This window comes from Anoplolepis gracilipes, chromosome 16 (genome assembly GCF_047496725.1).
Source record: "Anoplolepis gracilipes chromosome 16, ASM4749672v1, whole genome shotgun sequence".
In the NCBI taxonomy this organism is placed as follows: domain Eukaryota; kingdom Metazoa; phylum Arthropoda; class Insecta; order Hymenoptera; family Formicidae; genus Anoplolepis; species Anoplolepis gracilipes.
In genome coordinates this window covers 4,791,069-4,804,283 of record NC_132985.1, presented here as the reverse complement: position 1 = coordinate 4,804,283, position 13,215 = coordinate 4,791,069, and the positions used below count along the sequence as shown (strand labels likewise).

The following is a 13,215-nucleotide window of genomic DNA, read 5'->3' as shown; positions in this document are numbered from 1 at the left end:
ATGGAATGGGGATCATCTCCTAATGTTATCAAAATAATATAATCTTTAAGTTGTAATATACAGATTATAAATAACATATTGCACTAATATTGTAATAATATAATACTGCTAATACCTTAAGTGATACATGACAGTTCAGTATAGTCCCAGTTGTGATCTCTTCTACATTTTCATTTTTTTGGACATTCGATGAAATTATTTTGCCAGTACTGATGTTCAATTTATCTTTTTGGCACTTTTTTAATACATATATATTAAAGTCATATGCAAACGCAACAACAAAGATTGAGAAATAAATTGAGAAGATCAGAGACCTGTTCTCAATTCGAAATTCAACGCAAATATGTTCTATACTAGATCAGACATTTCAAACAAAAAAAAAAGGAAAATTTAAGAAAGAATAGAACACGCGTAGAATAACTGATACATGTATAAATTCATTTACCCATTGCTCCTTCGACGAGAAACGGAGTTTCATAAACGAAGGTTAATTATTCAGCGCAGGCATGTAACCATTCTTTTTTGACAACCGGCACTTTCCATTTTACGGCCATTTGATATTTCAATCCTTTCGGAAATGGACAAATCAAATGCGTGCTGACGTGTCTATTCTTCTCCGGATTAGCTTTCCGCGTAAACTCGCGTTGACATCTAAAAATATCAAAAGAATATATATTTTCAATGTAAATTGCTCATATAAAATCAATTAACTCTGCGCCCTCAACAACGCGAATCATCTTGTATTTTTAAAGTCTGACGCATGATTTCGAACTAGTTATACAGCCAATTTTCGAGTTTGAATTTATTACTGTTACTCATTGCGGCGACTACCTTGTAAGCTGCGCAAACATATTTTTCACTGAATTGTCAAACGTAGAACATAACCGATAGTACAGCTATCACAGCGAGTAGCAGAGCAGGCGCGAATATATCGAAATTTTGCACAGTAAGAAATGCGTTAAAAATGTCAGCTATATTGCAATCACAATCAGGACCGGTCCTGATACAAATATATTCACAGACAACGATATAAATTATTGTTAAATTATTTTTATATATTTGTGCGTAAAGGCAATAATAAAATAAATTTTTTTAATCATATATTTTTTCTTAATAATTTAATACTGTAAAGAAAATAATAATGTAATAAATTGCTTTATCTTTTTTTATTCTTACAACAAAAGTGTCAAACAAAATATATAGCAAGCTTGAGAAACTTTTTATTAATAAGATGTTTAATATTATAGAGAGATGAGAAAAGATCCTTGACAATGGAGTCATCGAAAGAGAGAGTGAAAACGAGTAAAGAGCAAAATTAAAATCAAAGAATTTTGAAGTCTCTTTCGCGAGGCTTATCTTATCTAATATAGTCTTTCACATGTAATATACGTCATCTTATTAAAGAAAATCAAACTATCGTTATTCGTATTTTATCAATTTGAAAATAATTGTAATAAATTAATGAGATTTTTGCAATTAAAATAAAATACCAAACGCAACAAGTCGAATAATTTTCCCGAGTTTCATTTCAATGAATAATTTTTAATTAAATATATGTAATTATATTTTGATTGCATATTTAGTCAAAAATTGTATAAAAAATTTATAGAAATTCGTAACTTTTATTCTCAAATATTTTCCGACTCATGTAAATCACTTATTAATTATATTGTTAGATATCATTTAATTATCTATCACTTAATTATTATTATCTATTATTAATTTTTAAGAATGATAGAATGAGATAATAGAAAATCTATTCCTTCTCTCTCTCTTTCTTTCCCTGATAGAAAAAAAAACAAATACACATGTATATATAGGAATAATTAAATAATTATGATGAGAGAGCAAATATTTATTTAATATAAATATAACAAATTTCTTTAATGCATTGAGTTTATTCAATAAATATATTTATACGCAGAAAATTTCTACATATGTATTTTTCATTATATCAATTTGTATTCAGTTATATTTAATATATACTTATAAAATATACTTATGCGAGTGCTTATAATAAAAATTTCTATTTTTCAGAAATAATCATTAACATCGTTGACAATTTTCATTACAATGTATTCATTACAATGAAGAAATAGAATCATAAATATTTATACAGCAAATTATAATATCGTTTTGATTAAAATACTTTACATATTATATTTCGTAATCGTATTTCACGTACACACTTTAAAACGCGTTAAATACATTTAATAATAATATAATTTTAGTTAGAGAATTTTACATACCTTTCAGAATCACTTGATGTACATATATAATATTTAATGCGTCAAATTTTATCACATAGTATAACGCGCACGCGAGAGAGAGAGAGAGAGAGAGAGAGAGAGAGAGAGAGAGAGAGAGAGAGAGAGAGAGAGAGAGAGAGAGAGAGAGAGAGAGAGAAAGAGAGAGAAAGAGCACACTCTCCGGCTTGCCCGAGTCATGCGCTGCGTGATAAGAGAGGGGGAACGCCGTCTGATAAGAGAGGGGGAACGCCGCGTACGCGACTCGCGATAGCTGTGAGCCATTCATTTCGATTCGGGCGTAGTGATAGTACGCGCACGTGTTTTTACTCTGGCGCCGGCGCGGCGCTGGCACGTGCGTCTCGCCTGGTCTCGCGTTCGGTCTTCTCAAGGTCGAGCGCGCCGTATACGTTTCTCGCGACGATAATATATGCAATAATAATACAAATAATATGAAATAATATTACGATAAATCTTAACATGTTAAAATACGTCTGAAATGATTCCGAAATAAAATAACATTCGACCTTGGTGACAAATAGCGCGTTATTATTTTTGACATTCGTCTCGGCTTCGTCGCGATCGCGGTCGTGTTTTCATTCATATTGCCTGATTTCGAGCACGAAATTATGTTGTCGGGGATCGTATTTGATTGCCGACTAACTGGGATTCTCTCAGCGTTGCTTTCCAGTGAAAAATGATTGATTGAAGATGTCGAATCAATGTCTTTTATCGGCGTTTATTTGGCGTTTTTTCAATTGTCATTTCTTACTGGGCAACAACGTTTACACGCCTCAGTATCGCGGCTGAGGCGAATGCCGGCCGCGTAAAACGTATGTTCAGTATAGAGAGATACATGAACGCGCGGTTAATATTGAGCTAACGCTCGATAATCGGTTATTGAGAGCACGGTCTCTGCTTCGGCAACGGGTTTCGGTCCTAGTCGATTAGAGGTCGGTCGATCGTAGGAGTAAATCGTTGATGGGCCCCTTTTCTTGTACCGGCAATACAACGTATCGCATTGAGGACGTCGACTGGAGGATTTAGGTCATGATTTACGCTCGGTAAAGATGTCCGATCCATTTGATAAATGTTCAGATTGTTGAACATTCATGAAATGGATGTTCCTCTTGATCCGTCTACCAGCCCTATGACGTATCATGTGGACTGTCTGTATGATAGACACATATGCTCATCCGAAATCGTGCCTAATGAGTTTGAGTCGGTCTGAGATGCGGAACTGCACGAACGAGAATCGAGCGTACCCCATCCGCGATCGATTCCCTCGATCTTCCGTTCTCTTCCGATTCGGACTTAACTCTTGCTCGGAGTTTGATCGCGCCCGACTTGTCGACTTCAAGTATGATTCTCGTGCGTGATGAAATGGGATTTTCGATCGTTCCGAAATTCGGGAGTGCCGTCAAAGTATCGCGCGTAAAAATACGGGAGTGCCGTCCAAATTATCGCGCAATTTTACTTTTGTGCAATTTAAACAAATTAAAAAAAGTATATATCGCGCGTATAAAACAATAGTTCCTGACAACCCTGACATCTGAGAGGAGGAGGAGGCCTAGGAGAGGTATCCTGCACCGGCGGAGCAACCCTAGGGTAAATATTATTTGTATATTCATTATTATAAATTGTGTACATAAAGTAATTTGATTTATTTATTTAAATGATTTTAATAAGAGAGACTTTTAAATAAATCCCATCAAAGTTTTTATTTAAAAAATAGTTTTTTTTTAAATTTATAAAAATATTTTATATTTATCGGCCTATAGTACAATACATACACATCGAATATAACATTTGATCACTACAATAATAAATTCTTGAATATTAATAATTATTATAAGCACTGCTATAATTTGGACTTTATATTTGTATGTTACAGACAACATAGCTGCAGTCTCGACAACTCCGCTGTTGCGTATCAGTGCCAGTGAGTAACAAAAAGCTTTTATTATATTTTAAAGCAACGGATTTGTAGATGTAAATGTAGAGACATGTAGATATAGATTGATAGACTTAGAGATGTTGATTGTAAATAAATTCGTTGCTTTAACCCTCAGACGGCGGGATATCCGTATGCATAGCGGACTCTGGATCAATTCTAAATTATTAAAACATTTCTTTTTGTACCTATTATATTTCAAAAGAAAATTTTATATTATATTTTTCATTTTTTTAAACTTTTGTTAAACTAGATACACTATTTATATATAAAAATTAAAAGAGAAGGAAAAATATTTAAACAATAGCAATATATGACATTTATTCTAATTTTATGTAAGATATACATGAAATATTTATTTCAATTATATATATTATGAATATTGTATTTATTTCAATTATATATATTATGAATTTTAGAAAACAGTTTTAAAAATAAAGATGTTTAATGACTCACCGTCAGAGGGGTTAATATGCATGCTAATATATTTTATATACACCGAAAAAATTATATTCTCAGTCTAATTGTAAGAATGTTTAACTTATCTTAGTAATATCTTTCTTTAAAATAAAGTACTCTTAGTTTAAGAGAGAAATCTTCTAAAAAGTAGAGTAATTTAAAATATTCTTAAGAAGTAAGAATATATATTGAATAGAATATTTTCTTAGTATTATATTAATATTTGAGATTTTTGTATTTATATTACATTGGAGCTTTTTATATTTATATTATTAATCTCAGTGATAACAAAAAACAATTTTATAAGTGGGCATTTGCTATTTATTAAAACTTCGACAAGTTAAATATATACAATACATATATACAATAGTTTTGATTTAATTTATAAATAAAATATTTCAAAATATATTACATAAAGAAAAACATTATTTTTATTTATTATTAAGAATAAAGTATACATTTAAAGGACAATTTTTTCGGTGTATACATTATATTTGTCTTTTGCAATTTTTGATGACTAATAACAGTAGACGTCTAACAATAAAAACAATACACAGTTGGAAAATTTGTGTTTTATTGTTAAAAATTTTGCTAGTTAAAATTTTTATATTAAAATTTAACACATTTACTTGTTAATTTAACATATTGTTGTTAATTCAAGTCAACTGTTAAATTATTAAAGTAACTGAAAAAGAGTGTAAATAGCACAATGTGCACGTATTTTTAATTTTACATTATAATATATAATTTTACATTATAAATATGTTTTGACTTATTAGTAACAAAATTTATCTGTTAAAATTTACAGAAAAAAAGTGTTGAGTTTAGTTCATAATATAAGAGTAACTGTTAATATCGTCACTTCTTAACGTGAATTGAACGTGTCTTGACGTGCCTCACATTATATTATAAATTATAATATAATGTTAAAGTAACATTATAACATTTACTATTTTAACATTACTTTAACATTATTTTCTCGTTAAATTTTCAAACAAAAATTATGTCAAATTATAAAATTTACATTTATTTTTATGTTAAAATATAACATAATATTAATATTACTTTTTAACAAATGCTTAATATATTAAATTAATAGAAAAATTTCTGTGGACTGTTTGGAACATGCGATTTGTGTTAAATTTAACACAAATTTTTCAACTGTGTTGTAATATTGATAAACGAATATAAATCGTCTTTGCTGATAATGATTAACCGATAGGAAGAAGTTATTCTTTTTCCTTTACTTTTGACTCATAGAAGTCAAATCAAAATGAATAGCCAGGAGCAACGAAAGGTAGGTCCAACTGGCTTGAAAATATGTGGTCAATATTGGCCACAATAGGTAAAAGATATGTGTGATCGAATTTCCAAATCTTGCGCTACTGCGAATTCTCGCTTAGGACTCCCTAAATCTCGTTTTATCACGAGTTTTTGCTGGCAGAGCCAACAAATAAAGTGGCTAGGTCTATTAGAGCTGAAAAATCTAGTTAAAAAAGTAAAAAAGGTCAAAATAAAGATAAATAAAATTTAAAATTATAAAATTAAATTTATTTTTAGGGAAAGAAATAAAATGTAATATTTTTTAAAGAAATAGAAAATAAATATAAATTACGTAAACAAAATTTAAAAAACACTTAGGCAAAAATTAAAAATTTAATTACGAAAAATGTTACAAGGTACATTTAAGTTGCGTTATATGTATACCAATATATCTATTATATGTATATCTATTGTAAATTACAAAATTACACGAAATTGAAAGAAGACCTACAATAATACAAAATTCGTTCAATTAACATTTGTATTAACAATTGAATATTTGATAAATATTCAATTTCATCGTTTTCATTGTAGAATTATTAGTTTACTTTTTATACAAAAAAAAATCTTAATAAATTTGAGAAACTTTTATTTAAAAATGTCGTAATTACAAATATTGTTAAAATTCTTCCACATAAAAATTATGTGAATAATTTTTATGTGAAAGAATATCGAGATCCGATGTTGAAGTTGACATACCTAAACACATGAAAATGATATAAAAATAATATATCAGCTGTATGTTAATTTTACATTGTAATAGTAATGAAAACGTGGTAACGCATATAAACGCACAATTTTTTTTACTGTGTATCGATAATCAATAATCATAAGCCTTTTGATTTTCGATCCAATAGAGAATTCGGATTTCGTTTACGACAGAACATCTCGCAACTTACTGACGTTTCAGACTTTCTTTTCGCGTTCTTCTCGCATCCTTTTCACATACTTATTGCATCTTTCTCGTTTTATTTTATCTCTAATTCCTCTAATAAGACACGCTCGAGCGAACACTGTTCGATTTCCCTGTGAAATCGATAGGTATGCAGATTAAAACTAAAGCAAAAAATGTACCGATATTTTTTTCAGCCGTTGCATGTGTCGCATATCACACCAAAAGTGTAAGACTAAGAACGTGTAAGATAAAAAACGTGTTTATTTAGATGTCCATCTGTCATCGACTTTCTTATCGGTTACAAGTGATTTATGCCTCCATTTAGTTACTATACATTTTAATTACGCAACAGTTATAACGGTGTAATTTCGATCATTTTCTACGAGCGTAGAAAATAAATATATACATATTTATGTCTTTTAATTATCAATAAAAAACGCTTTAATGCATAGACACATATTAATAATAATTTATTAATGATTTTTATTTTATTCATTAGCATATCCCTATAAGATACAGTATATTTTTTTTAATTATTAATTTAGAAGACTTTTAATATTTATACTCATAATAAGTAACTCATAAATAATGTTACAATGCGTCACATAAGATATACTCTTAAAACTTCGTTGTAGATGTTTTTCTGAAATAATGTATACAAACAAGTACATAATACAAATATTCATTATTGAATATCATAAATATAATAGCATGGCGTTATTTTCGATAAATTAATTTTTGTTAGGACATCACGCGCAAAGTGGCGATTATTCTTTGTCAAAGTAATTTTGATCATCCGATTGAAATAAAGGAAATGCGGTAAACTTTACGACAAATATTTTATTAAAAACTTATTCTTAGTACAACATTCATTTTTAATATTGCATTTAACAGCGGCTCTTTTATTAAAGTTCTGGATAGTACCGTAGAAGCAGTAAACCAATATTGCAAAGCATATCGATTTTTCATATGATATCTTGCGAAAACCTGACGTATATTATATATATCTTTCATCGAGCGCTCATTTAAATGTGAAAAAAATTAATTATAGCTACTATCAATAAAACTCTTTAGGTATTGAAAAATACTGTAAACCCTGTAAGAACAGTGTAAAAATTATAATAGAATAAACTATCCGTTACGGATATCGATTTCTTAGAAACCGAAAAAATTGTATTCTCGAAATGTACACACTTCAAAAGCTTTCTTAAGATTAGATATTCTTAATAAATAAAAATACTTTCCTTTTTCAGTGTATTTTTGAAATACCTTATAAATTAAATAAATATTGAATATTTGTCAAAGTTTTAATAAATAGCAAATGTCTATTTGTAAAGTTACTTTTTGTTATCATTGGGATTAATAATACCAAATATTAAACAATATAATGATAAGAAAATATCTCACTCAGTATATATTTTTACATATTAAGAATATCTGAAACTGCTCATCTACTCTTTAGAGAATTTCTTTTTTAAACTAGAAGAATTCTTTTGAGCTTACTTTAGAGAAAGATATTATAAAGATAAGTGAAATATTCTTATGATAAAATGAGAATATAATATTTTCGGTGTGTATACCATTTTTTTTTTGTTTCTGTTTTCACTGGCGGAGGAGGTGGAAAATTCATCATGGATACCCTGGTTCGGACCAGGGTTATACCGGACTCCTATCGGTTAAAAATCACCCTCCAATTATCTCTTACCGAACGATCATACACAATTGGAAAATTTGTATTTTATTGTTAAAAATTATGCTGGTTAAATTTAAATTTTATTTCGGAATCATTTCAGACGTATTTTAACATGTTAAGATTTATCGTAATATTATTTCATATTATTTGTATTATTATTGCGTATATTATCGTCGCGAGAAACGTATACGGCACGCTCGACCTCGAAGTGACCGACGTGAGACGCAAATACGCGCCGGCGCCGGAGTAAAAACACGTGCGCGTACTGTCAATACGCCTGCCCGAATCGAATGAATGGCTCACACTATCACGAGTCACACGTATGCGGCGTTCCCCCTCTCTTATCACGCAGGGCATGACATCAGCAGAAGGGCAAGCCGAAGAATGTGCTCTTTCTCTCTATCTCTCTCTATCTCTCACGCGCGTTAACAAATACGAATTATACTATGTGATAAAATTTGACACGTTAAAATATATTATTAACTGATATTATTAGATATATTTAACGCGCTTTAAAGTGTGTATATAAAATAATTTCTTTAATAGTACATATATACATATTGTTATCTGTAACATGTATTAAAATGAAAAAAGATTACGCGTAGCTAAAATAATACGTAATAAAATATATATTAATAAATCTATAGTATTTTCGTATATTTTTCAAATTATGGATTTAGCACGGACATGAACCAACCGGTTGTTTTATCATGACATCGATAAATGGATCTGACCATGTAGTTCTGCCTAAAATGGATCCAGTTGGCGTTACCGTATTGCAAGGAAAATTGTCATATCAAAAACGGCGGCCCCTTTCAAGTTTCTCTCTGATAATATTATTATTATTATATTTTTCAGCAGATGGTAATCTTAGAAATCAACAAGAGTTGCGTATCTTCATTATCTGACTTTATGGTTGGAAACGCAACTCAACTGTAACCTAAATATAATCATTGTTTTGGGCTGGTTGTCATCGAATTATTTTGCACAACGAACGCGTTAAAGTGAATATATCCGCATTATTTCGATGGCAAATGATAGAGAGGTACTTCGGGAAATTTGGGATGGAAAGATTCCAGTCTGTTTTACGCTTAACTCTGAGGAAACCTGTGATTTACAAGGGCCGGATCCGTTTTACCTAATGGTACCTAGGTTAAGTTACTTTCCATTATGTACAGAGAAGGTAAGATGATTTGCAACATATCTGATTGGAGCTTGTTTCACAGTTTTATTAACATTATTTATAATGTTAATAACGAACATTGATTATATATGTATATATATATATATATATATATATATATATATATATATATATACCTAAGGCAAAAACAACATATATATATATATATATATATATATATATATATGTTGTTTTTGCCTTAGGTACGAAAGCACTTTATACGACACATACAAGATAGCAAACAAGAGCATGAGATGTGGTTGGAATTTAATGGAATGCCATTAAAGTGGCATTATCCAATTGGTGTTTTACTGGACATTTATTTCAATGACATTCAATTACCTTGGAATATTGTTGTCCACTTTGATAAATTTCCAGAGAATGTTTTAATGCACTGTCAAAACAAGTATGTAATATATTTTATTCAATGACAGTACTGTTTATTCATTAGTATTTATTTATATCAATAGGCAATAAATGTAATCTTATGCAATTTTAGAGAAATTGTAGAAGCCCATTTTCTTTCTTGTATAAAAGAAGCTGATGTTTTGAAGCATAGAGGCCAAATTGTCTCTAGCATGCAAAAGAAAGATCACACACAGCTATGGAATGGTATTATGAACGATAAATTTGATCAGTTCTGGTCTGTGAATGGTAGGCTTATGGAAACTAGTACTGAAGAGGGATTTAAATATATACCTTTCCGATGTTATACGAATGAAGACAAATACATACAGAAACTTGTAAAACCAATGAATGAAGAAGGCCAAAGAAAGACTTTGAAGCATTTGTTAAATGAAATGTTCCCAGATCGAGAAAATGGTTTGTAATGTTATATATTAGCAGTTTTTTTATATAAAAAAAAAGAAACAAGTATATTTATACACATATATTTTCCTTTATTTAGAAAAATTAATATAACTAATTGTGTTTACAGTTACAGTGCGCACCCATGGTATTATACCCCCTTTAGAAACACCTCTTCAATGGATGTCAGAGCATTTAAGTTACCCAGACAATTTTCTGCATTTAGTTGTAATCTCATCGTAACACATATTGAGGAACAAATAATTTCATCATTAAGTGATAAAGTAACTTTTTTATAATTTTTGCAGAATATGATTTACATTGTTCATATTGTTTTATATCGTAAATGTATTTATTTTATGATAAACAATAGGAATATGCAAGTACCCAAAAATTTTTTCGGCACTAGCTTGAGTTTCTCTAATTAAGCCATGTGAAAAAGGAGAGGCTCTATGAACATACCTCAACTCGATTTGAATTTTGTGAGTACTCGCATATTCTTAGATATAACTGAGATGTATTATATTATGCTTGTTTTTGTTACAAGATATATTTTATAAAGCAATTGTGAAAAATTGTCTGATATAGTAATGGACGCATTAAAAAACGTTTAAACTTTATAATAGTATTATAATGTATATATATATGTTAAGATTTCCTCGAAATTGATACTATATTAGTGCAAGCAACTAAGTTAATTGAACAAATTATTGTAATATTTTCTACTCATTAAGTTATTACACATCTTTCGGTTGACTTGCAATATTCTCTCGATATCTGCAAGGATAAGTGAGTATTCTGTGTAATCATAGAACCTGCAGGTTTTCTTATGATGATAGGATGATTTCCATTATTGCTATATTCTATTGTTCTGCGACTGCTCCCAAAACTGAGGTAATTAACAACTTTCTTCTTTTGGCTTTGTTGCTCCTGTAATTGAAAAATTACACGTAGTTAGAAATTCGTTTGAATTAAATTAATTTTATTTCATATTTTCTTACATTAAATATAACCATTGCAGCATCTTCGTATCTCTTGTGAATTTCTTCATTACTCAAGACGATAGTTACCTCAGGAGATTCATAATATGTAGACATTTATGTATTTTATATATTTTTGCATCAACATTTTTAGCATATTTTTTTCTCTATAACCCTTTCACCTTTTTTAGATCTGTAATTTTAATTTAGCAGTAATTTTTCGCATACGAATCCATGTACTTAAATATTTTTTAAGTCTAAATAATTTTAGAGAAATGGAAAGGTATCGACTCGATTAAAAAAATAATTCTATCAATGTTTGATATCGTGATAACACAAAGGCGATAGCGATAAAAAATAAAAAGCGAAACATCAGAAAAAAGAAATGAGAAGATAATTTGTTGAGATAAAAATATACACTAAATAGCCTTTCGCAAACGATTTTTTCGCTATTATGAGAATTACAAACGACTTCTTCAGACTCTCTCTCTCTCTCTCTCTTTCTTTTTCTTTCCTTTTTCTTTTCTGCGACATCAAAAACACGTGTACCAAACAGACAAGCTTTCGGAGTGTGAATGTCCGTTTTATAATTATAGCAACCATCGTGAAAATGAGTCTCTTCTGCTCGAATTTTATGTGCCTGCGAGAGTCTCATGGACCTAATTACCATTTAAATGTAATGTCCCATTCTTTTAACGTCACGTTGTAAATTATTCTTGTCTGTTCAATACTTTCGTCATTGCTCTCATTTATTTCTCTCGCGCATATCAATTTGTAATCACGATTATATCTCACACACTCGATCTCGATCATTATAGTTCAGTCATAGTTCAGTCTGATTAATATAATCATGGTAGCATCAATTCTGACCTCGAAAAAAAAGATATATCGACGAGATGCAAAATACAAATTTTTTCGATATGGTATAAATTAATTTAAGAGAATTTTAGTTTTCTGAAAAAATGTTTTCTCATAACACATGTACTTGAAATATTTGATATCTATCAGGAATCTGTTTTATATAGACTGTCAAGAGAGAAAATCTATCGGAGCAGGACTAAAGGAAAGCTTTAATAACTTCTCGTGTCCGTCAAGTTTTATCTTTAATCTATAATCGCGGGAGAAGAGGGAGCACGTCTTATGTGGGACATGGAAACTTCATGGATTATGGGGTATCGCCCGAGTGGTGAAAATTCAGGAATAATAATAGTATTTGGCAAATAGCGCGTTATTTACCAAGCTGCCTTGACGTGTTATTATTCCAAAAGGGTACGTCGATTTCTCGTTTCGCGACACACTTGCCTGTGCTTGTCGAGATCTCTTACACGCCTCGAGAAGCGCGACTTGTGATTAAAGTCAATGCACAAGAATAATCACCGAAACCTTAGACTTTTGTCTGTCCACTATACTGTTTGCACGTTCGGCAAACAGTCACGTCGCTCGTTGGAGCAACGCCAGAATCTTTTAGTCTTTTCGTTACACTTTTGTATTTCCGGTCGGAGAATAGATCAAGAGAGAGATATTCCGAGAGAGACTTTTTTTTTTTAAGTGTACCTAGATGTTGGTCTAATTCGTTTTCTTAAGAGGGTGTTACAGTTTGATCGCCCGTTTTTAATACGATTTTTCGGGAATTTATTAAACAAAAACTGTAAGTTTTTAATACAAATTTTTATAA

At 30.0% G+C, this 13,215-nt stretch overlaps 1 protein-coding gene across 1 annotated transcript; it reads left to right on the top strand.

The window, feature by feature from the left end:
• Positions 1–9,457: 9,457 nt before the first annotated feature.
• Atg5 (autophagy protein 5) lies at positions 9,458–11,550 on the top strand. Its single transcript, XM_072908631.1, has 4 exons — positions 9,458–9,753; positions 9,957–10,159; positions 10,253–10,575; positions 10,691–11,550. Exons 1-4 carry the CDS (start codon positions 9,598–9,600, stop codon positions 10,801–10,803), a joined length of 795 nt encoding a protein of 264 aa, XP_072764732.1. The 5' UTR covers positions 9,458–9,597; the 3' UTR covers positions 10,804–11,550.
• The last annotated feature ends 1,665 nt before the right edge of the window (positions 11,551–13,215 follow it).

Bases quoted from the DNA above. Each gene is read 5' to 3' on its own strand.
- Atg5 (XM_072908631.1), top strand. From the start codon at position 9,598: ATGGCAAATGATAGAGAGGTACTTCGGGAAATTTGGGATGGAAAGATT. The intron at 9,754-9,956 runs GTAAGATGATTT...TTTTTGCCTTAG, and splicing joins TTCCATTATGTACAGAGAAG to GTACGAAAGCACTTTATACG. The intron at 10,160-10,252 runs GTATGTAATATA...ATGCAATTTTAG, and splicing joins TTAATGCACTGTCAAAACAA to AGAAATTGTAGAAGCCCATT.